We start from the raw sequence: 26,168 nt of genomic DNA, 5'->3' as shown, positions 1-26,168 counted from the left end.
AACATAGCTTAATTAAACTTAAGTCTAGGTTGGTAATAACAAAATTAGACCAAGGGAAAAAGTTCATCGTTTTACCCGAAGCGTCAAATCGAAATACCAAGCCCGTCATCGCGTTGAATCGACCAATCCACGATGCACCAAAGATCGCGACTTATCCAAAACTTAAACTGGACAAAAGGAACTTACCACTATTGTTTTCGTCCAAGCGACTCCAAATACCGGAGCCTGAACGCTCGGAGCCCTTCCACTGTAAGTGGAGGTGAGCTTAATCCGGATAGCCTACTGCCGGCAACCTCAGCCGCCTCGGGCACAGTTACCCTGGCGTCACGATCCATCGGCAGACTCGCGGATATCTCTGCGGCAAGTGTTCTACGTGCGAGCCTCTTCCTATGCTTCGTACCGCACCTGTGTCGGGGTTTCTTCGCCTTTGGCTTCCCGACGGAAGACTCGGGGCTGGCTGTCTCTGGCCTCGCCTCAGGGACCCTTGATTCCGGCTCCACGGTTTCTGACCGCGAAGCCTGGAGTCCTACAGGATCACTGGAACGTTCGCGAGTGCTTTCCTCCTCCACGAGTATCCTGCGCGCCTGGTCCGCCCTAAAGGCATCGCGACAGCGCGGACAGTCATGGACGAGGACGCCGAGTCGCGCGCAATTCCGGCATACCGGACACGGATTAAGCGGTTCCGTTCCCTGCAGGATGTGACTTTGTCCTCTTTCGTCTTTCCGGCAGCAGTGCTCGTGCTTATTCTCGAGGTCCTTCCTTCATCAGCCGCCGAAGTAACCGGTGGCTGGAGAGAGCTTGTCGTCTCAACAACAGCTCCTTCAACCGCCCGGAATGCTGTCGACATCTGACTGGAGAACGGCCTCTCGAAATTGCACGCGGAAAGGTTGAAACGTATGGAGCGCTTACTCTTTCCCGCATTTTGCCGAGCCTCAGCCTCCTTTTTCCGCTCATTCTTCAAATAACCGGCTGGAGGGAATCGCGCGGGCCCACCCCTGCGAACAAACTGGTACGCGGAGTCCGACCTCTGATGTGCGAGCGGCTTGTATGGGAGAGAAGCATGGACGTGCGGCGTCGGAGCTACTTGAGGTAGCTCGCGAGCCGGTATCGTCTCTTCCTCGGAGTCGCTCGAGCTCAGCACCACCTCCAATATACCATTGGTGGCACCTTGCAACGAGGGACTCCTGCTCCCTCTATCAATCGAAGCCCTCATGCTTCGGCCCCTGTTCGCCGCTCTACCGGTGAGGTGGCCAGTCGCGGCGGCTTGAGAGCCCGGCGATCTCTCGCCTTGGCTGCTCAATTCCACCTGCGAGAAGACAATTCCTCCTTTTGCCGCGATAACTCTCGACTTTTCCGACGCCTCACGGATATAAAGCGTCGTAAGCTCAAATGCCGCGCTCCGACGTACCGCTTCATCCTGGGTACGCGTTGGCGCCGCGAGCTGGATTATCGAGCTTGCATTTCAATTACCCGTTACCACTCGTCCCCCTCGTCGATTGCTTACGAACGGCGTCGGAGGTGAGGGTAAAGTCAGCCGCAAAAGAATTTCCTTCGCCTTTCGGTCCTTGCCTTCACCGATCGACGTCCTGGCTAACTACGAGGTGCAAGAGGCAATGTCGGCATTGTAAGAGGCCGCCTGCCCTAAGCCCGAAAGCGGAGCGGCGGACCTCGACGCCTGGTCAACCTCCATCATCTCAACAGCTTCCAGTGAATCTACTAGTGCGGTCGTGACGCCTGAAGGTACTTGGCCCTCGGCGATGTGAGAGATGCGGCTCGAGTCTCCGGACTCAGCCATCATGACTTTCGACACTGCACTCATCAAACCTTAAAAAAAAGAAGAAAGAAAGAAAGAAACAAAAATTATCACACCTCAATCATCCCATGAACTTATTTCTTTACCTTTCGCGGAGGTACATAACGCTTAATTTCAGAGACATGTACTCGAGTAGTACGATGTTTACTGTCTGTCGCTAACTCGTAAATCTCACTAAAATAATTTCAAACGGTCCGTCGAATTTCGGGTAGAGTCTCGCGTTTTTACCATCCGCTGCGCTCGAAAGCGTATGCACCTTGCGTAAAACCAAATGACCTACCTGGAAAAGCACCTGACGCCTACCCTTATCGAAGTGTTTTTTTAGCTTTTCCTGAGCTTCATCAATATGCTTAGCTACCAGGTCGCATAATGCATTTAAACGTTATAGTCCGTCTTCCCACGCCTTCGTATCGATCTTAACAATAGGGGCTTTTACCTCAATCTCGCGCCTTAAACTCTTAAACGGATGCAGATCCCTACCAAAGTTTAGAAACGCCGGCGATACCTTTGTAGACGCCTAAGTCGCCGTATTGATAGCATGAAGAAATTCATGCAAGTACTTATCCCAGCTCCTATGATCGGCATCTACAAACATCGCTATCATCGTTTTTAGTGTTCGATTTACACGCTCAACTTGGTTACTTTACTGATGATACGCAGGGCAAAATACATGTTCGATACCGTATTCTCGCAACCTATCTTGAAATACTTTGCTCCTATATGCCTTCGCATTATCACTAATGATATATTCCGGAGTTTCCTACCTAAACAGGATTAACTCCTCAAGCGCTGTAACAAGAGCAGGACCGTCCGGTGAACGTAGCGGTTTTAACTCGACCCACTTGGTGAATAAGTCTTGAAAAACCACCAAGTATTTAAACCTATTTTTGCTACGGGGCAGCTCTACCACGTCAGTCGCTACCACGGCCCATGGTCTTTCTACTACGCGTTTACCCATTAGGCCTTGAGATGCCTGCTGGGCTACCTTCTACTTCTGACATTGAGAGCACTCATCTACGAATATCCTCATATCATACCACACTCCTGGCCAGTAATAATCGCGAGCAATTCCATCGTAAGTCTTTTCACGGCCGAAGTGTCTGGAGAATGGTTCACATTGAGCGTCTCTCAACACCCTTTCCCGGTACTCCAGCGGCACCACCATGCACCAGCATTCCTCGTGATTAGTTATCGGATCGAGCAAGTGATCGCGCATGAACCGATACAGGATGTTATTCTCTACTCTCCAATTCTCGAATTTCTTCGATCTTTGAAGAACGTCTTTGACGCCTTGTAGATACAAAGCGTCCTGTATCTTATCAAATACGCAAACCTCGAGTTCGTCCTCAAATTCTCGCGAAAGTGCATCCGGAACATGGTGCAGCGCTCCTTTTCTATGTACTATTTCGCAATCTAGCTGCTGAAATTCTAGTACCTATCTTTCCAATCGACCTGTAAGCTCGCGTTTATTTAGGATTCTAATGAGTGGACTATGATCTGTAACGATGACAAAGTGTGAGCCTTCTATATAAGGCCTAAAATTTTACCGCAAAAAGTACTGCCAAAAACTCGATTTCGCTCACCGTGTAATTTCGCTCGTGCGTGTTTAGCATCCGACTGGCGTAGCATACGAGGTGTGTTCAAAAAGTAAGGTGACTTTGTATTTTTAAGAAAAAATATTTATTTATTTATCTTTATTTATGTTGTCCCTACCCTACCAAAGTAATCCCCTTCAGATACAATACACTTATGCTAACGGTTTTTCCAATCCTCAAAGCACTTCTCATAAGCACTTTTCGGTATAGCCTTGAGCTCTTCCAGCGATGCAGTCTTTATCTCTTCAATCGTTGCAAATCTCCGTCCTTTCATAGGTCTCTTTAGTTTTGGGAACAAGAAAAAGTCACATGGGGCCAAATCCGGTGAATATGGTGGCTGAGGCATAATTGTGGTGTTGTTTTTGACCAAAAAATCTCTCACAAGCAAAGATGAGTGAGCAGGGGCATTATCGTGATGCAAAAGCCATGAATTGCTTTTCCACAATTCTGGGCGTTTTCTTCGTATTGCTTCTCGCAAACGGCGCATAACTTCAAGATAATACTGTTTATTGACCGTACGTCTATATGGTAAGAACTCCTGATGCACCACGCCATGGTAATCGAAGAAAACAGTGAGCAAAACTTTGACATTTGATAGAACTTGGCGTGCTTTTTTCGGTCTTGGCTCATCTGGGCCCTTCCATTCGGACGATTGGACTTTGGTTTCGATATCATAACCATATACCCATGATTAGTCACCAGTTATGACCCTTTTAAGTAAATCTGGGTCGTCGTTAACGTCACTCAACAGTTCTTGAGCGATGTTCATGCGAAGGTTCTTTTAGTCAAAATTTAGCAATTTCGGAACAAACTTCGCTGACACACGTCTCATGCCCAAAACGTTAGAAAAAATTTCATGGCACGAGCCAAGCGATATACCAACATCCTCAGCAACTTCTCTGATAGTGATTCGACGATTTTCCAGAACAATTTTCTTCACTGCTTGAACGTTTTCATCAGTAGTTGACGTGTTTGGGCGTCCAGAGTGAGACTCGTCATTGGCATCTTCCCGGCCATCTTGGAAGAGTTTGTACCACTTGTAAACATTTTTTTTACTCAGAACAGTTTCACCGTATGCCACCGTCAACATTTCAAGTGTTTCGGAGCACTTTATTTTATTTTTTACACAAAATTTGATGCAAATCCGTTGATCCATATTTTTCGATAGCAAGAAATCGCCGAGCACGCAAAACACTTATAACCTTTACGCCTCTCACAACCAAACAAAAAATGCTATACACTTGAAACTTGGTACAGATGTTCGAGAAGAGTGTACCAACATAACAAAACAAAAAAATCAATAATCGAAAGTACGTTGCCCGTGAAATTTGAAAAGTCACTTTACTTTTTGAACACACCTCGTATGGGATGCTCGCCGTCGTCAAATACCTGGACCAAACACGCGCCAACCGCGAAAAAAAAGCTATCGCAGTGCAAGTAAAAGGGGCGCGGAAATCAGGGCGCGCGAGTACCGGCGCCTCCGTTAATGCGCGCTTTAACCTCTCAAATACAACTTGCTGTTCTTCCTTCCAATCCCATGGCTGGTCCTTTCGAATAAGCTTGGTCAACGGGACCTTTATCTCACTCTCGTGTTCGATAAAACGCGCATACCATCCTACCATACCTAGGAAACGGCGCAATTGCGCTACGTTACTCGACGCAGGATAATCTACTATTGGCTTTAATATGTCCTCATCCGGACGCCAACCCTCGCTATCTAACCTGTATCCTAAATAGGTTACCTCGGTACAGAAGAAATCAGACTTTTCTAAGATGATTTCTAGACCGACACTTACTAAGCGCTTCAGAACCTTGTCTAACCAAATCATGTGGCTATCGAAATCCGCGCTAACTACCAGCAAATCGTCGAGATACCAAAAAACATGCGGCTTGTATTCTGGTCCGAAAAGTGTCTCCAGCAGACGCGTGCAAGTAGCCGGCGCGTTTATCAAACCAAATGGCACTCGCTCGAACTCCCATAAACCGAGATTAGGGATCACGAACGCCGTATATTGTTTGCTATTTTCCGATAGCGGAATTTGCCAAAACGCCGCTCGCAGATCTATTTTAACTCGCGCATCTACGCATCTACTTTCGTGACTTTATTTACCAGTCTAAAATCGAGGTAAAATCTATAACCATCGTCCAGTTTACGTACGATTACCGACGCGCTACTCCATTGACTATTCTATGGCCTAATTATTTTCGCTTTCCAAAGCCGCATAGTTTCTTCTTGCGTGAAAGCTAATATCGGGGGCGACATTCGACGCATCTAAGTTTTTATCGGGCGCGCATCACCTATATCGATGACGTGCTCGATAACTCTTGTAACCGCCGGAGATTCACCAGGCTCAGGGACAATCCGGTGAATTAACGCCAGGATTGTCTCTCGTTGAGCCTCCTCGTACTTACTTAAACTTGCGCATTCCGTAAAAACGACTATCTCGTTACTACTCTGCTCTGCTAACGGATACCAATCGCCTTGGTCACCTGCTCGCCAAGCGCGATTACCGTAGCTAATATTTTTATTTGACGCTATCCAAAAGTCGGCTCCTAAAATAAAGTCGTGCTTAAGCGTAGATACTACCGTCGCAATTAACCAATCTGTCCTACCACCAATTTCAAAACTCAGCTTTAAATCGCCCCACGTCTGCCGTTTCCTTCGGGATTTCTGAGTTCCACTCAGACCCTCGCCTCACCAAAACGGAAAGTGCGTCGGCACCGACGACCGAACGTCCAAACAACAAAACCCTATTATCAATGAGGGTGTTACGATAAGTACTTAGCCTCACCGCCCGATGGCGCCACTCTCGAAAAAGAAATACTATTCTATAGAAAGTATTAAAGAAATAGTATTCTATCACATAGTACAACCTTCTCGATTGTTACTGTCAAGATTTCAGCCGGATCGGAGTTGTAGTTTATTTTTGAGAGCGTGTGAAAGCAAGTGTGTCCGTTGATTTTTGAAAAATGGAAAAAGAGCAGTATCGGTCGGTGATTCGATTCTTGTTTTTGGAAGGGAAATCGCGCAGCGAAATCAAAAAGCGCTTGAATGCTGTGTACGGTGACTCTTCTCCTTCGATGGCGACCGTCAAAAATTGGTTTAACGAGTTTCAACGTAGTCGCACGTCGATTTTTAAAGAGCCACGTCCAGGTGCTCCGAAAACGGCTACCACGGAGGATAACGTGACAAAAATTCACGATATCGTATTGGTAGATCGACGATTGAAGGTGCGCGAGATAGCTAAGATCGTAGGCATCTTAAAAGACCGCGTGGGTCATGTCCTGCATGAAATTTTGGGCATGAGAAAGCTGTCGGCGCGATGGGTGCCGCGTTTGCTCACTCCGGACAACAAGCGCAACCGTGAGACAGCTTCAGAGCAATGTCTGACGCTGTTGAAGCGCAATCCGAAGGAGTTTCTGCGTCGTTTCATGGCAGTCGACGAAACATGGATCCACTGGTATACACCTGAGACCAAGGAACAGTCGAAACAGTGGACTTTACCCGGCGAAAGTGCTCCGAGGAAGGCGAAGACTGCCACATCGGCCGGAAAGGTGATGGCCACCGTTTTCTGGGATTCATAAGGTGTGATCTACATCGACTACCTGGAGAGGGGCAAAACGGTCACAGGGCTGTATTATGCCAAATTATTGGGCCGATTCGACGTTGAATTGCAGAAAAAATAGCCCCATTTAGCGAAGAAAAAAGTGCTCTTCCACCATGACAACGTACCGGCTCACACTTCCGCCGTCGCCATGGCCAAATTGGTCGAATTAGGCTACGAACTGCGGCCCCATCCATCGTATTCTCCAGATTTAGCCCCGAGCGACTTCTTTTTGTTTCCAAATTTGAAAAAGTCATTCGCCGGGCAAAAATTTGAGTCGAATGACGAGGTAAACGCTGCCACGGAAGCCTACTTTTCAGACCTCGAGGAAACGTATTTTTCAGACGAGTTAAAGAAGTTGGAGCATCGCTGGGCCAAGTGTATCGAACTAAAAGGAGACTATGTTGAAAAATAAAACGCCACTTTTCCAAAATTTTCGTTTTTCTTTTGTAGGCAAAAAGGCAGGGAGCTGTCCGTCACCGATTTTCTTTAAACTTTGCATACGATTAGAGTATCAAAAAATATTAGACACGTATTTTTTTTTAGCGGCTCATACGGTAATTTAGGTAGTAAAAACAGGGTTGCCAAATATAATTATCTACATACGCTTGAAGTACATAAGTTGGCGAGACGCTAAATTCAAATTATCATATCTCGGTGAAAGAAAAAGATATCTGAACGACTCAAAATTCATTTTGAAGGGAAAGACTCATACTTTAAGATATATTAATTAGTTTGGCTGAAAAATATTATCTTATGATCTTACATAACCTCAAATATGTGTAAAAGTCGTGTTTTTTGCACTTGAAAAGATTTACAGTGTTTCTTTTATAATGTTTTTTGTTCTTACAAATGGGAAACTCCGTTTTTTGGGTCCAATTCCAAAAACTGGCCCAAATCTGGCTCAACTTGAAAATTTCAAATGGAAACTACTGTTGCTTATGGCAGATTCGAATTATGGGGGAAATTACACGTTCAAACGTGATATCAAATTTTACCGAAAAAATTTGTATTTTGAGTCCCAAAGTGGCACCAAAAATAAAAACCTGTGGTTTTTGGGACTTTTTGAATTTCACAAACTTCGCTTGTTTTTGTTTCTTAATTTTTTTCTATTGTTTATTATAAATATTATGCAAATTTTTTTGAAAAATTATTTTTACGCAGTTTTTCTGGCTCAAAAAATAATTTTATTTTAGTTAAAAATTTTTCTGAAAAAACTATTATCAACCAGTTAACAGTTTATTTTGATTTCCGTTATTATTCTTATTATTATATTGTTATTATTAGGAGATGTATTATTATGAATTGATATTGATTTTCTTATGTTCCTCATCGTATTGTATACCTATAATCTATGTATTACATTGATGTGCATATGAATATAAAATCTTATCACCAAATAAATAATTTTGTATTTTAACAGCATTAATTATATATATTGCAACGGTAGTCGATTCAATTAATCGAACCGTTCGCGATTCTGATTTTCGCGAAGTTAGTTCTAAGTATTGAGAGAGAGAGGGGGCGCGCGATCTTTTGAATTAGCAGTTACATCTCAGCTGTTACTTGTGTAGTACCGCCAAAATAGTTTAGCACAGTGTTTCACCGATTTGCCAATAAATAGTTTATTTGGATTTTGGATACGTGTGCAAGGGTGAGCGAGGAAGCAGCGACAGTAGCAGCATCACGGAAGCAGCAGCATAAGCAACAGCTAATATACAGCAGATTTGCGATCGAGGCAGCACAGCTGATTCTGATCTGAGGAGCACCTTTAATTTGCTTCAACAATTACGGCTGATCACCGTAATTGCACCGCAGGGTAGGTGCACCTCCCTTAATTATCGTGTGACATAATATATTTGATATTTTGTCCAACGGTGTTAGCGTTAATTTTTTGTATTCGCGTCGAGCGTTAGATCGCGCCAATATTCGTATCTTCTCTCTCTCTCTTTCTCACCGAAAGTAATTTAATTGTAAATCCTATTCGCGTGCGTTAGTCTTTCGGCCCGACAAAGACTGTAGAGATTTTTATTAATAAAATCTATTAAACTTATTCGCCGATTTCGTCATATAATTTTTTCCTAGTAGTTTAAACAATTGGAAAAAGCTTAGGTTTTAATCCTATTATAGCTAGGGGATTAAGTGGATTAGGAGCAAAGTCGATTACACTTAAAACTCATCGAGTATCACAAGGCACGTGACTTAAGGTGAGTTCAACTCTGCTTGATCGAAGACAACTAAGTTAAGGCAGCTGACGTTAAGGCGAATACACGTATTAACATACGTGTTAACGGAGCGGCGGTTTGCTCTGCATCGTGGGAGTTTGTTCTTAAATAAATTTCTCATTTTTGCAGCTATCCCCCCCGTTACAATATAACAATAATAGTAATAAAAATATTGCAGACACTTCGTTGTTATTCTTTTATTGACCACTGCAAATGCGGAAACCGCGATTGATTAATCACATTGATACTAATATGCGGAAGCAGTGCCGCAATAGTTAACCACTGGATATTTTTGACAATGTTGTTCGGTTTTTGTTATCTTTATAATATTATTTTATTTTGCTCATAAGGAAAAATATAAAAACACGTTTTATGAAAGGTCGAGTTTAGTTTAAAATTGTACTTGTATCGCATAACACCTGTATATATTCAGTAAGTGCCAATGCATTTAGATATACAATTCATATAAAAGATTGTTTATAAAATTGTTAAGACTACTTGAAAATAATTAGTTTTACTATCATCGAAAATTCTGTGCTCAGAATTTTATTGCGTGACTTTTCAAATCAGACTTTTCACTATTCGTACATATTGGATACTATATATATTTAAAAAATGCCTGTTGATGCAAAAGTTGTAACAACCTTACTTTCAATGACATTTGATCGGAGCAATAATGGCGAACCAAAGTTTTTAATCAGTGACGAAGAAATGCAATTGCACAACATACTGGAGAAAATAATAAGATAGCATGCAAAAAATTCTGATGTTGATGTTCAAGAAGAAACGACATTGTATTTTTGCGATGAAAATGAAATTTATCCAGAGGCTATTGAGTACATGGAAAACGAAGAATCTGAGGATTTTCTAGAAGAATTAAATAATGCATGTGAGCAAGACAAAATTGACTTTAAATATAAAGAAGAAGCAGTAAAGTTTTGGTTGAGTGGAAAAGGTAAGCCTTATTCATTTAATACTGTAAAGCACAAATACAAACAAGTAACTAGCGAGCGACAATTACGACAATGGAAACAGCAAGTTGATGCAGGAGGCAGTAGATATGATAAATTATTCAAGATATCAGAATATGTTTTTAATAATTTTAATGAAGCTATGATATCGAAGATGACTGTACATGATATTGATTTGAAAAGATGGGCTTTACAAAAAAAAAGCTGAAATAGCTATGCCTTTGTTCAAAGCATCGAATTGGTGGATCTGGCAATTTAAAAAAAAACATAATATAGTATCTCGAAAAATCACTAAATTTGCTACAACGGATTCATTGAAAAATATTGATGAAATTGAAAATCAATGTGAAACTTTTAGAGTTGAAATTAAACAATTGCTTACAAGATACAGTGCAAGCAATGTATATAATTCTGATCAGAGCGGATTTAATTTGGAGATTCACAGTGGTAGAACATTAAATTATAGAGGACTGAATGAAATTCAAAGCGAAGCACAATCACTGTCTTCCTTAACACACAGCTACACTATTTAACCTGTTATATCAGCAGAGGGTAATTTGCTTTCACCTTTATTTTTAGTATTGAAAGAAGCAAGTGGAGACTTTGAGCCTCGAGTTAGACAGACATTATTTACACCAGAAAATGTATTAATACGAGCTTCTACATTTGGAAAGCTTTCTAAGCAACTGCTTCAGACGTGGATGCAAGAAGTATTTTTAAAAAATACTGGGAATTCATCGGTCTTAATTTTAGACTCGTGGAGTGGGCAATGTAATAATACCGTACAAGAAGTTGTACCGGAACAAGTAAGTTTAATGGTAATGACAATACCGCCTGGCACTACAGGTAAAATTCAGCCTTTGGATGTTTATGGTTTTCGATTCTGGAAGAATTTTGTAAGAAAGCTATCTGATTTTATTATTTTAATGCAATACAATATCAATTTACACGAAAGAAATTTTATCATAAAAATGCAATCCCTCGTACATAATCAGTTATCTTCTCCGAGGTATTATAATACTTTTAAGTATGCATGGTTCAAAAGTGGTTATATTGATAGACCTCCAAAATTTGATAATCTTGTTGAATTTTGCTTTGCCATAAAAGAAGAACCTGTATGTACCTACGAAGATAACATTGCAATTATAATTTGTAGTTGGTGTGAAAAAAAAGTTGCTTCAATCATTTTTTTACAGAATATCATTATTGTAAGAATTATATACTATAATTATATAAAATAATTCTCAAAAATATCAAACATATATACGGGATAAATAGAAAGTTGTATTTTATATATGTTAATGTTTATATGAATGTAATTATTAAAAAAAATAAATAAATAATATTTATAATAAACAAAATATATAATAAAATGTTTTTTATTGCCATTTTGGGACTCAAAATACAAATTTTTTCGATAAAATTTGATATCACGTTTGAACGTGTAATTTCCCCCATAATTCGAATCTGCCATAAGCAACAGTAGTTTCCATTTAAAATTTTCAAGTTGAGCCAGATTTGGGCCAATTTTTGGAATTGGACCCAAAAAACTGAGTTTCCCATTTGTAAGAACGAAAAACATTACAAAAGAAACACTATAAATCTTTTCAAGTGCAAAAAAAAACGACTTTTACACATATTTGAGGTTATGTAAGATCATAAGATAATTTTTTTCGGTCAAAATAATTAATATATCTTAAAGTATGAGTCTTTCCCTTCAAAATGAATTTTGAATCGTTCAGATATCTTTTTCTTTCACCGAGATATGATAATTTGAATTTAGCGTCTCGCCAACTTATCCACTTCAAGCGTATGTAGATAATTATAATTGGCAACCCTGTTTTTACCACCTAAATTACCGTATGGGCCGCTACAAAAAAATACGTGTCCAATATTTTTCGATACTCTAATCGTATGCAAAGTTTGAAGAAAATCGGTGACGGACACCTCCCTGCCTTCCCTATCGGACCACCCTCGTAGTTCCACTGTGAAGATTATTGTTTTGTTTGAGGATCATAACCATACACCTATAATTCATCATGAGTAATAACCTTTTGAAGTACAGTATTAAAGCAAAGAGAAACTAATTCTAAACTTACCCTTTCCATGTCGACAAAATCGACATCAAGTTTGGTACCTTCAGCGCCACCCATTTTTTCGGTCATGTACTGAAAAAATACAAATTTTTTAAATAATACTTCATTTTAAATGTGTTTTATCTAACTATAAAAATATTTGATCATATATATACCAGTTTGTTATTATAACTGAGTTAAAAATGTTGAAAGAGCGTGAAGCTTGTTAAAAATGTTCTTCTTTAAATTTTCATATTAGAAAAATGTTTATATAAAACACTTTTTAGTAAGAAGTGTTGTAATACAAAATTATTGTTAACGTATATAAATATTTATTTATTTATTTAATTTATTATTATTCATAGTTTCAATAGGTCGTTATTTATGTACTTTAGCTCAGACAATTATGAATACGATCGAGGAAGAAATAGTAAAAGATCAAAGTAATAAGAGAGTCGAAACTTTAATCCGACGATGCAAAGATAGTAATTGTATCGGCCATATTCGCCATTGGCTGCCTCAATTTTGGTATTCAAAAATATTTCTCATTCTTAATGAAGTCAGATTTTCTTACAGGTGACAATCAAACTGTAAATAAGATACCTTATGAATCCTCTGTTACACTGCTCTGTCTAAAAATTTACTTCCCACGTAGCAAATAGGAAGACAACCAAAGATGATTCACTATCAATTGTATCAACTTTAATATAACCCATGAGCATGATCAACCTTTAGACTATTGGACCACTATTACATCGAAGAAATCTTCTCAGGTGGAATAGTGTAACTTGTTACGTCTCATGCATCAACTACGAATAGCTAATGAATGAGACGTTCCAATATGTTGACTAGTGGTTGGATATGTCTCACTTATAATAAATGTATGTGGAAATGTATGTCTGATAATTGCACTACCTATAACTGTCTGAGTAATTTGTTCATTCCTTTTTATATCTTTTATAGCTCTTTTCAGGTCAGTATTGCAATATGGTGTGACATTTTGTTTTTGCTGAATATAAATTTTTGCGTTTGGTGACTTTATTTAGGAGTGTCATTTACCTTGTGTTTCGTCAGCTTTTTGCTGACGTGCGAGTAGTTTAGCACTTTATTTCGGAGTGTCATTCACCTCGCATTTCGTCAGCTGACGTGCGAGTAGGTTAGCAGCTTTGAATTTCACGAATGTGCATTTGTTACAAAAAGGATGCGTCGTAAGACGTAACAAACTTATTCATTATTTGAGAGCCATCTGAACGGTAAACTCCGAACACGACAGCGTAGGCTGAAAATTGTTTTTTATATCGTTATTAGCGATAATAAATAATTATTTATTACATGAAACTAAATCGATTTTATTATAAAATTTGTTTGTGCTTGTTATACATACAAAAGTGTTAGGAGAAGGGAGTTACTATCTATAAACTATCTCCGCGGTATTTTAAAATAAAAATTTGAATTTTACGGCGTATGGTTGATGAATGCTTAAATCAATATCAAATATGTTACCTCTATCGGCAAATTATCTTTTCTTATTGATGACATCGGAAAACGAATGCAAAATTACAAAGAATACGCTCAGAATGATAAATTTAAAGGAATCTATTGTGCTTAAACACACTCATAAAAGGAGATTTAACCAGAGAGTTATAGCAGATAATCATAGATGTTGCCCAAACTTGCTAGTGACCTTCTACTGTATATAAATAAAAGTTCCTCTTTAGATTCTATCTCATGAATCTCTGTTTAAAAATAATCGAGAATTATATATATAACATCAAAAACTGAGCTTTCGCTTTAAACTGTAGAAATAAAAAAAAAAAATTATTATACCGTTATTTGAGACTTACTAATAACACAGACCGACATCCAAAAAACTTAGAAACACGATAGTGTATTTCAAAAGGTATTCAATGTGCTGAATCCGAATCTGGTTTAAGAATTGATCCATCATCTAAGGTTTTCGGAATATCCTAACCTTAAAGTGCAAAAATCACAATTATTTGCTGTATTCGAAATTATATTAAACTATAAATAAATTTTTGTCCAAAAACCAATAAAACCATCACAAAAACAGCACTTTTATCTTTTATGCCTCACTTTATTTATTAGAAATATTTTTCATATCCATGCTATGAAAATGCAGAGTAATCTAATATAGGCCCCACAAAAGGAAAGACTATCAGATCTTAAGGAGTCTGTCTTCCCCGAATGAGCCTACCAATTCAAGTTATTCAGCAGCTAATAAACAACAAGAGGCTTTCATGAAAATCAAGAATATCATGATCTCAATCCTTAAATTATTACGCTATTTGAAATATCACGGGCCAAAAGTTGCATAATTATCATCCCGACACATGACTGAACTCTTGAAGGATAAAGAAGTATGAAAACGTGTAGTATCACTGGAGCAAAAGGCTAAAATGTTAGCCGAATGCCATGCCAGTACGACTAGAGTGAGAGAAGATCCTCGCTATAGTATTCCGATTCTACTTCTGGCTTGATATCGTCAAGGACGTAAAATAATACGTGTAAGATAACAAAGTATGCCGGTAATACAAGGTAAACAATCGAAGGTTTTTCAGCTGATGAGACGCTTATGAACGTAGCGCCTATCATGTCGTGACTGGTGACATAAATCTTTTTTCTAAAGTCTTAGGGGCTATAAGAGTTTAAAAATCACTCGGTTGAGAAGGTAGAGCAGGCTGTCGAGTCAGGTCTAACACTTAGTTATATAACCTGGAAGTAAATCCAATCTAGCAGTGTAAAAACACGCTGAAAACTATAATAATATCGCTAATCTCATATATAAACAATGGTTAAGGAAAATCCCTCATGTAATTAATACAACACTCTTGAAATTTCTCAACGTTTCGCCATAAATTCATGGCCTCTTCAGGAAAAAACTATAGAAAACCTAAGTCATAGTAATGTTAATTAATAAAATATTTTTACGATTCAGAAACAAACCGAAAAGTCAGAGATATAAATGAACTGTTCATTTTCCGCAGCTCAAGGCGTTTCGGCGAAGTTGGCGCCTAAGTATGCTTAACTGCTGAACAATATAACTCTCCCAGGCGGCCGAGGGGTCGGCCGCAAGAAAAGGGGAGGAATAAAACCCCCCCAGGGTCTCCTGGCCAGCGGCGAGAGGGTCAGCGGAGGAAAATAGACTACTCCCAACCGATTAAGTGCTCGTCTTGTGGCAAACTAGGCTTTACCAGAAGGTACTGCCCGGATTGCAACAAGGGAGACGGGCAGGGAAGCGGAGGACGGAGGTCCCCTCCGCGTCCCCAGTAAAGGTGACCTCTCGTCGCGGGTCGCTGGATCGGGGCAGGGGCCCGCCAGCGACCCCAGGGTTCAGGAAGGTCTCGCCAGGGATATCGGACCCTACGAGACCTGGCAGTGCGGTGGCGTTGGAAGCGACAGCGACCGAACAAATGCCTGATCTGGGTAACCGAGCATTTTGTATCCTCGAAGGGTACGGAGGCCGGATTCAGGTGGTGGAGCAGGGGTTTGAATGGGTCGGAGAGGAGACCATCAGACCCAAAAGCTCCAGGAAACCACCTGACACTCCGGAGGATACGCCGGCGACCCAGACATCTGCGGGTGAGAGCACGTCGATGCGAGTAGCGGCTGCCCAAGGCAAGAAGAGCCGTGAAAGCCTCCCGTCCACAGAGGGGAGAGAGACGGCGAAAGCTCCCCGCAGGTATAGACCCGAGGATGAGACCAGATGGTGGCTTCAGGTGGGGATAGGTGCCTACAAGTTAAGGGCACTCTACGACACCGGGTCCTCATCGACGGTAATGGGTCAACTCGGGCTTAGGTTGGCATCAGACATGGGGTTGGGCCTGGACGTCACGCGTGCGGGAGAAGCGAAGCTCGCCGACGGTCGCCCATGTCCCATCTTGGGTCATGTGATTTTCCCCTTCACGGTAGGGGGAATCACAAAAGACGTAAGGGTCGCTATAACGCCACTGCTGTCTGATGACTGCTATGTCGGCGCAAATTTCGTAAGGGAATTCAGCGCCAACCTGAACCCTGACACGGACCAGCTGTACTTGGCGAAAGCCAAAGTGGCGGTACCGTTGGAAGTGGCAAGCGTCACTGGTACGTCGTGCCTCGCACCCGTAGGCCTGGTAGAAGCCACGGAAGCACAGCGCCAAGAAGTGGCTAGCCTCGTCGATGGATTAATTCCAGACGGAGGCGAGTGTTTAGGCTGTGCTGTGGGGGTTGAGCATGAGATAGACATCGGAGACGCTCGACCCTGTAAACAAAAATACTACCCGGTCTCCGACAGGGTGCGAGACGAAATGCACGCGCTGGTCAAGGCCATGCTGGACAACGACGTCATTGAACCAGCAACCAGCGGGTGGTCAAGTCCAGTGGTGATGGTTAAGAAGGCAGATGGCAAATATCGGTTCTGCGTAAATTACCAGAAGGTAAACGCAGTAACCAAGCCGGACGCCTATCCATTACCCTTCACGAGTGACATCCTGCGAAGGATCAGGGATGCGAAGTTCATCTCGACACTGGACTTGAGTAGCGCGTACCACCAGATACCTCTTAAAAAGGAGTCGCGCCCCATTACGGCGTTCACAGTCCCCGGCCTGGGGCATTTTCAGTTCAAGAGAATGCCCTTCGGATTGTCTTACGCCGGCGCGACCTTCCAGAGGTTGATGGACAGAGTGATTGGCCCGGATTTAGATCCTTTTGCTTTTGCGTACCTCGACGACGTGATTATTATCTCGCCGTCCTTTGAGGAGCATAAGCGACACCTGGGATTGGTTTTACAACGAATCCTGGGTGCGGGCCTCACTGTGAATAAGACCAAAAGCCACTTCTGTAAGTCGGAAGTCAAGTACCTGGGGGTCCTGGTGAACCGTGAAGGGGTAAGGCCAGATCCAGAGAAGATAAAGCCCATTATGGAGTACCCAGTACCACGGACGATCAGACAGGTGAAGCGGTTCATGGGGATGATGTCGTGGTATCGTCGCTTCATACCCGACTTCGCAACCATCGCTGAGCCGATAAACCGCCTGACGAAGAAGAGCATCCCGTTTGCGTGGCAGCAGGAACAGGAGCAGGCTTTCGAACGGTTACGAGACGCAATGGTCTCGGCACCGATCTTGCAGTCGCCAGATCCCAGCGCGCAGTTCGTGTTACAAACGGACGCGAGCGATAGTGGGATAGGCGCGGTATTGACGCAAGAAATCGATGGACAGGAGCGCGTAATTGAGTACGCCAGTCGCTCCTTAAACAGTGCGGAAAGGAACTATACAGTCTCCGAACGAGAGTGCCTGGCAGTAGTATGGGCTATCGGGAAGTTCCGGCCTTCTATTGAGGGGCGCCACTTCAAAGTCATCACCGATCATAGTTGCCTTAAGTGGCTCCACAGTATGAGGAATCCTACAGGAAGGCTAGCGCGTTGGGCGTTAGCACTACAAGGGCATGTGTTCGATATCGAGTATCGAAAGGGAGACCTCAACGTGGTGCCAGACGCTTTATCTAGGGCCTATGAGGAGGGGGTGGTAGAAGTGGGTGCCATGACTCATCAGCCGGAAACTGCCGATGCCTGGTACCTTCAAAAGTATAGAGAAGTATGCCAGGATCCACATTCTCAACCTACCTGGAAGATGGTCGGAGGGAGATTGTATCACTACAATCCGACTGAGGAGAGCGAAGGGTCCATCGACAACGAGGAAGCCTGGAAGCTAGTGGTTCCTGTCGAGAAGAGGCATCAAGTACTCGAGGAGGTACACGATGCGCCAGCAGCGGGACACCAGGGGAGAGAACGGACGTTCTCCCGGGCTAGGCACCTGTATTTCTGGCCGAAGATGTACGATCAGGTCAGAGAGTACGTGGGGAGTTGCCCGGTATGTCAGCAATGCAAGGTGGAACAACGGCCGCCTTGCGGGCTGATGGGTCGTCGAGAGGTCTCGCGACCCTGGCAGGTGGTGGCCAGTGACATTACTGGCCCTTTCCCAAAGAGCTCGAGAGGGTTCGAATATATTTTGGTCTTTTTAGAGCTGTTCACTCGGTGGGTGGAGTGTGTACCCGTACGTAAGGCCAATGGTAGGACCATTGTACGGGAATTGCACGAGAGGGTGGTAACCAGGTTTGGGGCGCCAGAGATATTTCTTTCGGACAACGGGACCGAATTTAAGAATCAAGAGGTCGATGCCTACCTGTCGAGGAACGGCATCCGGCGCGCCCTTACCCTAGTTTACCACCCACAGGCAAACCCCACAGAGCGAGTGAACAAAACCCTCAAGGCCTTGCTTATATCGTACGTGGAGCGGGACCATAAGAGCTGGGATGAGCACCTGCCAGAGTTCAACTTTGCGTTGAACTCGGCAACTCACAGCGCGACAGGTTACAGCCCGGCCATGCTGGTCTTCGGTAGACAGCCCACTCCTCCCTCGACCTTTAGGAGGGCCCAGGATCAGTTGGCTCGGGAAGCTTCCGAGGACCAAGAACTGACCGAATGGGGCGAGCACATGCGCCAGTTACCCAATTTGTGGGAACGCGCTGGCTCTAAGTCCAGGGAGGAGGCGGACCGTCAGGCGGTCTACTACAACCGGAGGAGACGTCAGGCCGACTTTAGGGTTGGGGACTGGGTGTGGAAGCGGAACCGCATCTTGTCTTCCGCAGCTCAGGGCGTTTCGGCGAAGTTGGCGCCTAAGTATGCTGGTCCCTACGTAATTCAGGAGGTATGTGGGACGAATACCTACCGCCTAGGTAACCAGCAGGAGGAGTTGCCCGAGCTGATCCACGCCAAGGACCTCAAGCCTTATTTCGGTCCATTCTCGGATGAGGACAACGAGGAACCAGGAGGCGGGGACTCAACACCGTTGGACGAAGAGGAGGGCGAAGGCGACCCGCCAGCGAAGATCGAGAAATCCAGCGAGGATCCGATATGCGAGCGCGTCGCGATTGCAGCCCCCGCGAACGAGTGTGAGAAACCCGCGGCGGCTCCAAAGGTACCGATCGAGGCGCCGGTTAAGCGAGGCCGGGGTAGGCCGCGCAAAAACCCTGCATGCGAGTCTCAGGCACCAGGTGAGGACGACCTGGATGGCAATGCGGTAAGGGGAAGAGGCAGGCCACGTAGAACCGCTCAGCACGTGCGGAAGGTGGTCCTGCCAGCTACCCCCGCAAATGGGCCATGCTCACGAGAAAAGCGCAGGAGACCGGGACGTCCTCGTAAGCAATAGCGTCGAGCGTGACACAGCGACGGGTAGGTTGAGGGCTGAACCTGAGAAATCCCTTAACCCCACTTCTTCTCTTTTACAGATGGAGAGGAAGCTGGTGATAAGTGAAGAGGCCTTCGAGACGGCCACCCAACTGCTGCTCGACATGGGACTGTGGCACCCATCTTGCTGATATTTTTTTCATCCCCAATTTTTTATGCAAAATTGAAATAACTGTACCCTTTGATACCCCTGTAGCCTCAACTAATTCTCGCAATTTTAATCTTCTACACTCAACACCATATCGTGGATTTTGTTGACCATTTCGGGCGTACTCACTTTTACGGGACGTCCTGAACGAGGTTCATCTTTTGTTGTTGTACGACCGCGTTTAAATTCATTTACCCAGTTATAAACAGTCTTAAACACAGGGCAGATTTGCCATGAACAGCATTCAACTCAACTGTGATTTCTTTTGGTGTAAGGCCTTTCAAATGAAAATGTTTTATCACCGCTCGCAACTCTGTTTTTTCCATTTTTCAAATAAACCAATAACTTTTTGTTCAACCAACGCTTACAAAAAAACGACTTAATGAATCGAGCTGAAACTTTGTACGATATCTAGTTAGTAGTATTGCTTGCCTAAAACATCATAATTCAAGCGTGACGAGCGCCATCTCTTGGATTTTGTAAATACTTATTGACCCCCCCTCGTAAATGTTAGTATGGCAGAGAATACTTATTAGCCAGATATCGAAATTGCTAGCAATTGTCGTCCAATAAGTGGCACTTTGCTTTTTTTATACTTAAGTAATTTAGTGGTCTCACGTGAGATTAACTTTTAAATTCTTCAGTTAGCTCCGCTGTTCCATTCTATTATTTTTGTAATCAATTTAGTATGTATGGATATGCTTATCGCAATATCATTGAACGTTTAAAAAGTTAATAAATGTATCCAAAATTACAGTAAAATAGATTGCAGTACCAACTTCCATCCGTAATCAAGACAAACCTCGTATCTGTAACGATACTTGTTTTATCGTCTTTACCGACCAATTCATTAATGTTGGAAAACTGAAAGAGGTAGAAACTGAAGTTATTCTACCTCTTTGCTTCATTGTTTTAATCTGTATAGTCATCATATTCGCCATCGTACTACAGCAAGAATCTTTTGGTCGTTTTTTTCTTCCATATGCAACTCATTTCAGATATCCTTTTGATTTTACAGATTCTACAGAATTGCACGTTAAGTATCTAAACCTATATGCATTCATCAGACAGCCTTCTATCTTATGGCAGTAACCTTCTGTCTAGACATATAGCCTTCTGGTTCCGGTTCTCGTGATCCATTTCCTCGTTTTGCATTTTTACCTTAAATGCTTTGATGTAAAACAGGCGTTACAGATTACTACTCTTGTATTGATACAATTCATGTTTGTATTTATCTCTTCGTAGAAATGGAAAACAATAAAAAACTTGAAAAGTTATGAATGTTTTCTTAGTAATATAATGTTAACGTAGAATACGATGGCGCTATCGATTTATTACAGAATCTAATCAAGCGCTAAAAGCAAAAATGTTATAAAAAAATTTAGTTTTATGTAACGGGGAACTGTCCCGTTGACATAAAAGTCAATATATGAGGATATGCGGATAATACAGGTAAAGAATCCGGGCTCGGTTAGTTAGGAACAGCTCGGTTCGTCAGGTGTTGTCGGGGCGTCGTGGCTCCAATGCCAGATCGCGGCGCAAGACTCGCAAGCCTAAACGCGAAATTAAAAGGTCGAGGAGATAGGCGGAAGGACGAAATAAAGCGGACGTGCGTTAAGAAAGCAAGCGTGTTATTTATTAAGATAACGGATAATTAATAACAAAAAATGATATAAGAGCAGTGAAGCAAAAAGTGAGAGAGAGAAAGCAAGAAGCTGAATTGGGAGAGAGAGAAAAAAGTACGCAGCAGTACTTACAAGTTAATGCCCCGTGAAGGTCGGCTAGCAATAGGCGCTCGAATTATAATCAGTAATTATTAATCTATATGCCCGAATAGCCTGGCGCCGGTGGCAAGAGGCCGTCACTCACACACTCCACACTTGCACGATAATTAAGTTCGATAATTCTCTCACATTGCACACTCTAAATCATGTTCTCCAGGATTTACAGACTCAAGGCACGAGTATCGTATCGTCAGCTAAACACGTGCGCTCGTATTGAAGAACGATCGTCGAATTTGCCGCGCTAAGAAAATCAGTTTACCGCCGATATTGTTTTGCATCGTGTTCGCCGTTATTAAAGATTTTCTGGGACAATTACGTGCGTGAGTGCAACGACGGTATTGCAGCAGCAAGTAGCAGCAGTGCAGAAACAGTATTGCAGCAGATTAAAGGCAGACTGAGACAGTGCAGCTGATAAATAGGAGGGTAGCGGCAGTTGATATATTTCATCAATAATTACGGCTGATCACTGTAATTGCACCACAGGGTAGGTGCACCTCCCATCATTATTACGTGACAAAATACATTCGGTATTTTGTCAATCGTAATAGCGATTTTTTTGAATTCGCGCCGAGCGTTAGTTCGCGGTAAATTTCGAATATTTTCTCTCTCTCTCTCTCTCTCTCTCTCTCTCTCTCTCTCAACGAATAATATTCATTGTAAAATCCTATTCGCGTGCGTTAGTCTTTCGGCCCAACAAAGACTGTAGTTATTTTTATTAATAAAAGTTAGTCAAATCTATTCGCCGATTACGTCATTTAATTTTCCCAGTAGCTTAAGCAATTTGTAAAAGGCTTAGGTTTTAATCCGATTACATCTAGGGGATTAAGCGGATTAGGCGTAAAGTCGTCCACACCTAAAATTCATCGAGTGTCACAAGGCATGTGACTTAAGGTGAGTTCAACTCCGTTTGATAGAAGACAATTAAGCAAAATCATCTGACATAAAGGTGAATACACGTACGATCATACGTGTTTAATGGAGCGGCGGTTAGCTCTGCATCGTGGGAGTTTGTTCTTAAATAAATTTCCCATTTTTTAGATAACCTCCCCCGTTACATTATATACATTAGGCTTATTTTAATAAATTAGAATATGGGAGAGAGAGGCATAACGAGTATCATTCACACTCGTTTTAGTATTAGTATATAAACTAGAAAGGCCTCAGGTCAGGTGGCCATGAGATCAGTGAGGACATCAGCTCATTGTACGAGGTGTGTTCAAAAAGTACCCGGAATTATCGTTTTTCCAAAAAAATATTTATTTATTCGTTTACATCAATGTGGTCCCCTTCAAAGTAATTCTCGCCAGATATAATACACTTATGCCAGAGTTTTTTCCAATCTTCGAAACACTCTTGATATTCACTTTTTGGTATGTCCTTGAGCACTCTCAGCGATTCGGCATTTATTTCTTCAATCGAGGAAAAACGCCGTCCATTCATGGGTCTCTTCAACTTTGGGAACAGGAAAAAGTCACACGGAGCTATATCTGGTGAATATGAAGGTTGGGGCACGACTACGGTATGGTTTTTGACCAAAAAATTACGAACAAGCAACGACGAGTGAGCAGGTGCGTTATCGTGATGCAAAAGCCATGAATTGTATTTCCATAAATCGGGGCGTTTTTTTCAGATTGCTTCACGCAAACGTCTCATAACTTCAAGGTAATACTCCTTATTAACCGTGCGACCTTGTGATAAGAACTCATGATGCACCGCGCCCCTGCAGTCAAAGAAAACTGTAAGCAAAACCTTCACATTTGATCGAACTTGACGTACTTTTTTCGCTCTTGGTGACGTTAAATGCTTCCAGGTGGACGATTGTGCTTTGGTTTCGACATCATAACCGTACACCCATCTTTCATCACTAGTTATGATCCTTTCAAGCAAACTTGGATCGTCGTTGGTGTCGTTTAACAGCTCCTGAGCGATGTTCATGCGATTGTTTTTTTAGACAAAGTTCAGTAGTTTTGGAATGAATTTTGCTGCCACCCGTTTCATGCCCAAAACATTTGAAAAAATGTTATGACATGAGCCAATTGATATGCCAACTTCATCAGCAACTTCTCTAATTGTGATTCGGCGATCATTCAGAACCATTTTTTTCACTTTTTTCACATTTTCATCGATTGTTGACGTGCTGGGTCGACCGGAGCGTTCGTTATCTTCAACGTCTTCGCGGCCATCTTGGAAACGCTTATACCACTCGTAAACACTTGTTTTTTTCATAGCAGATTCACCATAGGCTTTTTGTAACATTTCACACACTTTGTTACACTTTATTTCATTTTTTACGCAAAATTTAATACAAATTCTTTGATCCATTTCTTTTAAAAAACGAAAATCGCCGAGCTCATAAAACCACGTCAAACCTTAGCGACTACCGCAGACAAAGTAAACAGTGAATATAACTGAAAATTTTATCATACTTCAGGGGCATGTATATCAACACAATAAAAACAAATTTTGACAATCGGACTCTCTAGACCCGCGAAATTTAAAAATTGTGGGTATTTTTTGAACACACCTCGTATAATCTGAAGTCTGAGTTTTTAAATGAGTACTCTCAGATCTGAAATTTATTATTGTATTTGTAAAAAATTATTATTTTATGCAATAAAATATTGCAAAACTCTAAGTAAGAAAATAATGTAAGAGAAAGAATGAAGAAGAAAGCAAGAAAGAGAAAGAGAGAGAGAAAGAGATAAGCGAATAAGCAGATGGGGGCCATAAAAGAAATAATGCAGTGAAGAATGCTGAAGCCATCGAGATAGAACGACAAAATAAGCAAATGAAATGATTTTCTTCGATTTCTTTCTGTCTATCACTTTTTACTACATTATTTAATTTAACACATTTTTTAAATTTATTTTGTTAGACATAATAGCATAAATAGAACATATATTATAAATATAATATTTAATCAAAAAATGAAGTAATATTGACACGATAATTTGTTTTGAAGTATGCCGGATTATTTTGTACGTGAAAGTGTCGATACGATTATGATGTTTGATTTAGCTCGAGGAAATTTGGTACCTTTCCCGTACCAAAGACACCCTAATTATAACGCCATTTGAAGGGTTCATGTGAGAGCTCACAAGAACATTTGATTTTTACGCGAAGACATCATACTTACGATGAGAATGTTCGCCTGTTTGTGATATGATAATTATTCATGGGAATCCTCATATTAGTAGCATACAGATCCAAAGAGAAACTGGAATACCACAACAAACTATCTTTAGAATTTTGAGAAAACAAAAAATCTGACCATAAAATATAACTTTCATTCAAACCATTGCATTAGATAACATGGAAAGGCAACTGTGGTTTTGTAGTTGGGCAAGAGAAATGATTTTGTTTCTTTAATCTCATGTTCTCTGACAAAGTTACATTCAAAATGATGGAGAGCTCAACAAGCACAACTGTGATTACTGTCATTACTGAAAATCCTCATTGACATCGACAAGATCATCAGCATTGTTGGAAAATCAACGTGTGATGTGGCATTATCAATGTGAATAGACCATATTTTTTTGAGGGAAATGTCAAGAGGAAAAATTTTTCTCAATTTTTACAAAATGAACCAGATAGACTACTAGAAGAAGTTCACCTTTAAACAAGACTAAGAATATGGATGCAGTTAGATGGAGCACCTGCGCATTTCCATAGAAATGTTCGAGATTACCTGTACATCAAATTTAATGGTAGATGAGTCGGTCGCGGTGGACCAATTGGCTGGACACCACGATCTCCCGACTTGACATCTCCTTACTTTTAATTATAGGGATACTTGAAGAATATCGTTTATCAAGAACAACCAATGACTCGAGAAGACATAACAGATAAGATCAGGATGGCATGTCGAAACATACCGCAGAATGTATTACTGAGGATTTTTTGAATTTAACTTTCCTGAGTTGACCTCGATCTCGATAATTAATTATATGTGTGTGTGTGTGTGTGTCCGTGCGGGCGTGTGTGTGTGTGTGCGCGCGCGCGTGTGTGTGTGTGTCTGGATAGGAAAATAAATAATAGAGAAAAATTTCGGAAGAACAATAAAACAACGTATATTTAACACAAAGAAAGATAGGCATAAAAATCTTCCACTCTGTGAGTAGAGGAAAAAGCCGTTTAAATTAAACTTACGATTAATCGAACTTAAACTAAAGCACTTACAATATAGTGACGTATAGACGACGCACTTGACACAATGAATTTAAGCAGTAGTCCAGCAGGGTACAGCCCTGTGGATAGCCGGGTACAGCCCTCAGACAATACAGCAACCACTCACACAATATACGCATGCACACCTGAACATAAACATTAATAAATTAATTAAGTAGTAGCGCGTTAAACTAAGGATTAATTTAAATATAAAATGAGAACACATTGAACAATATCGACCGTGAAGCTGAGATACTGTTGTTTTACTCGTAAGGGTAAGGTAGCGAGTGAGTGTCAAAAACGACAAAATACCGCGCGAGCTCAGCGTCTCGAACGGTGACCCTGAGAAGAGGGTAGAAACCCATTCATATTAGTAAGCGACCAATAAAATTACTTTCATCTAGAACTGGCCCCGTCGACATTGTAGCCGCTCTTTCAGTTGTTTCACAGCTGGACTTCACGACAATTCAGCAGTCGGTTTTACGACACGTGTGAGGAATCCCGCAGTAAAATCTCTCCCTTTGAGTTTTCCCCAACATCTG

General features: G+C 41.8%; 1 protein-coding gene across 5 annotated transcripts in view; it reads right to left on the bottom strand.

The window, feature by feature from the left end:
- Window positions 1-26,168, bottom strand: part of LOC131671062 (endophilin-A) — a 1,254,901-nt gene that overhangs the window by 1,025,921 nt on the left and 202,812 nt on the right. For all 5 annotated transcript variants that reach the window (XM_058947219.1, XM_058947193.1, XM_058947229.1 and 2 more), the window contains one exon: window positions 12,309-12,377. In XM_058947219.1, coding sequence (XP_058803202.1) covers window positions 12,309-12,377 — 69 coding nt within the window. The remainder of the gene's footprint in view (window positions 1-12,308; window positions 12,378-26,168) is intronic.

The sequence above is a fragment of the Phymastichus coffea genome, unplaced genomic scaffold (assembly GCF_024137745.1).
Source record: "Phymastichus coffea isolate CEN01 unplaced genomic scaffold, Cenicafe_Pcof_1.1 PCOF00009, whole genome shotgun sequence".
Taxonomy (NCBI): Eukaryota; Metazoa; Arthropoda; class Insecta; order Hymenoptera; family Eulophidae; genus Phymastichus; species Phymastichus coffea.
The sequence above is the reverse complement of the archived record's forward strand: the minus strand, read 5'-3'. Positions and strand labels throughout refer to the sequence as shown.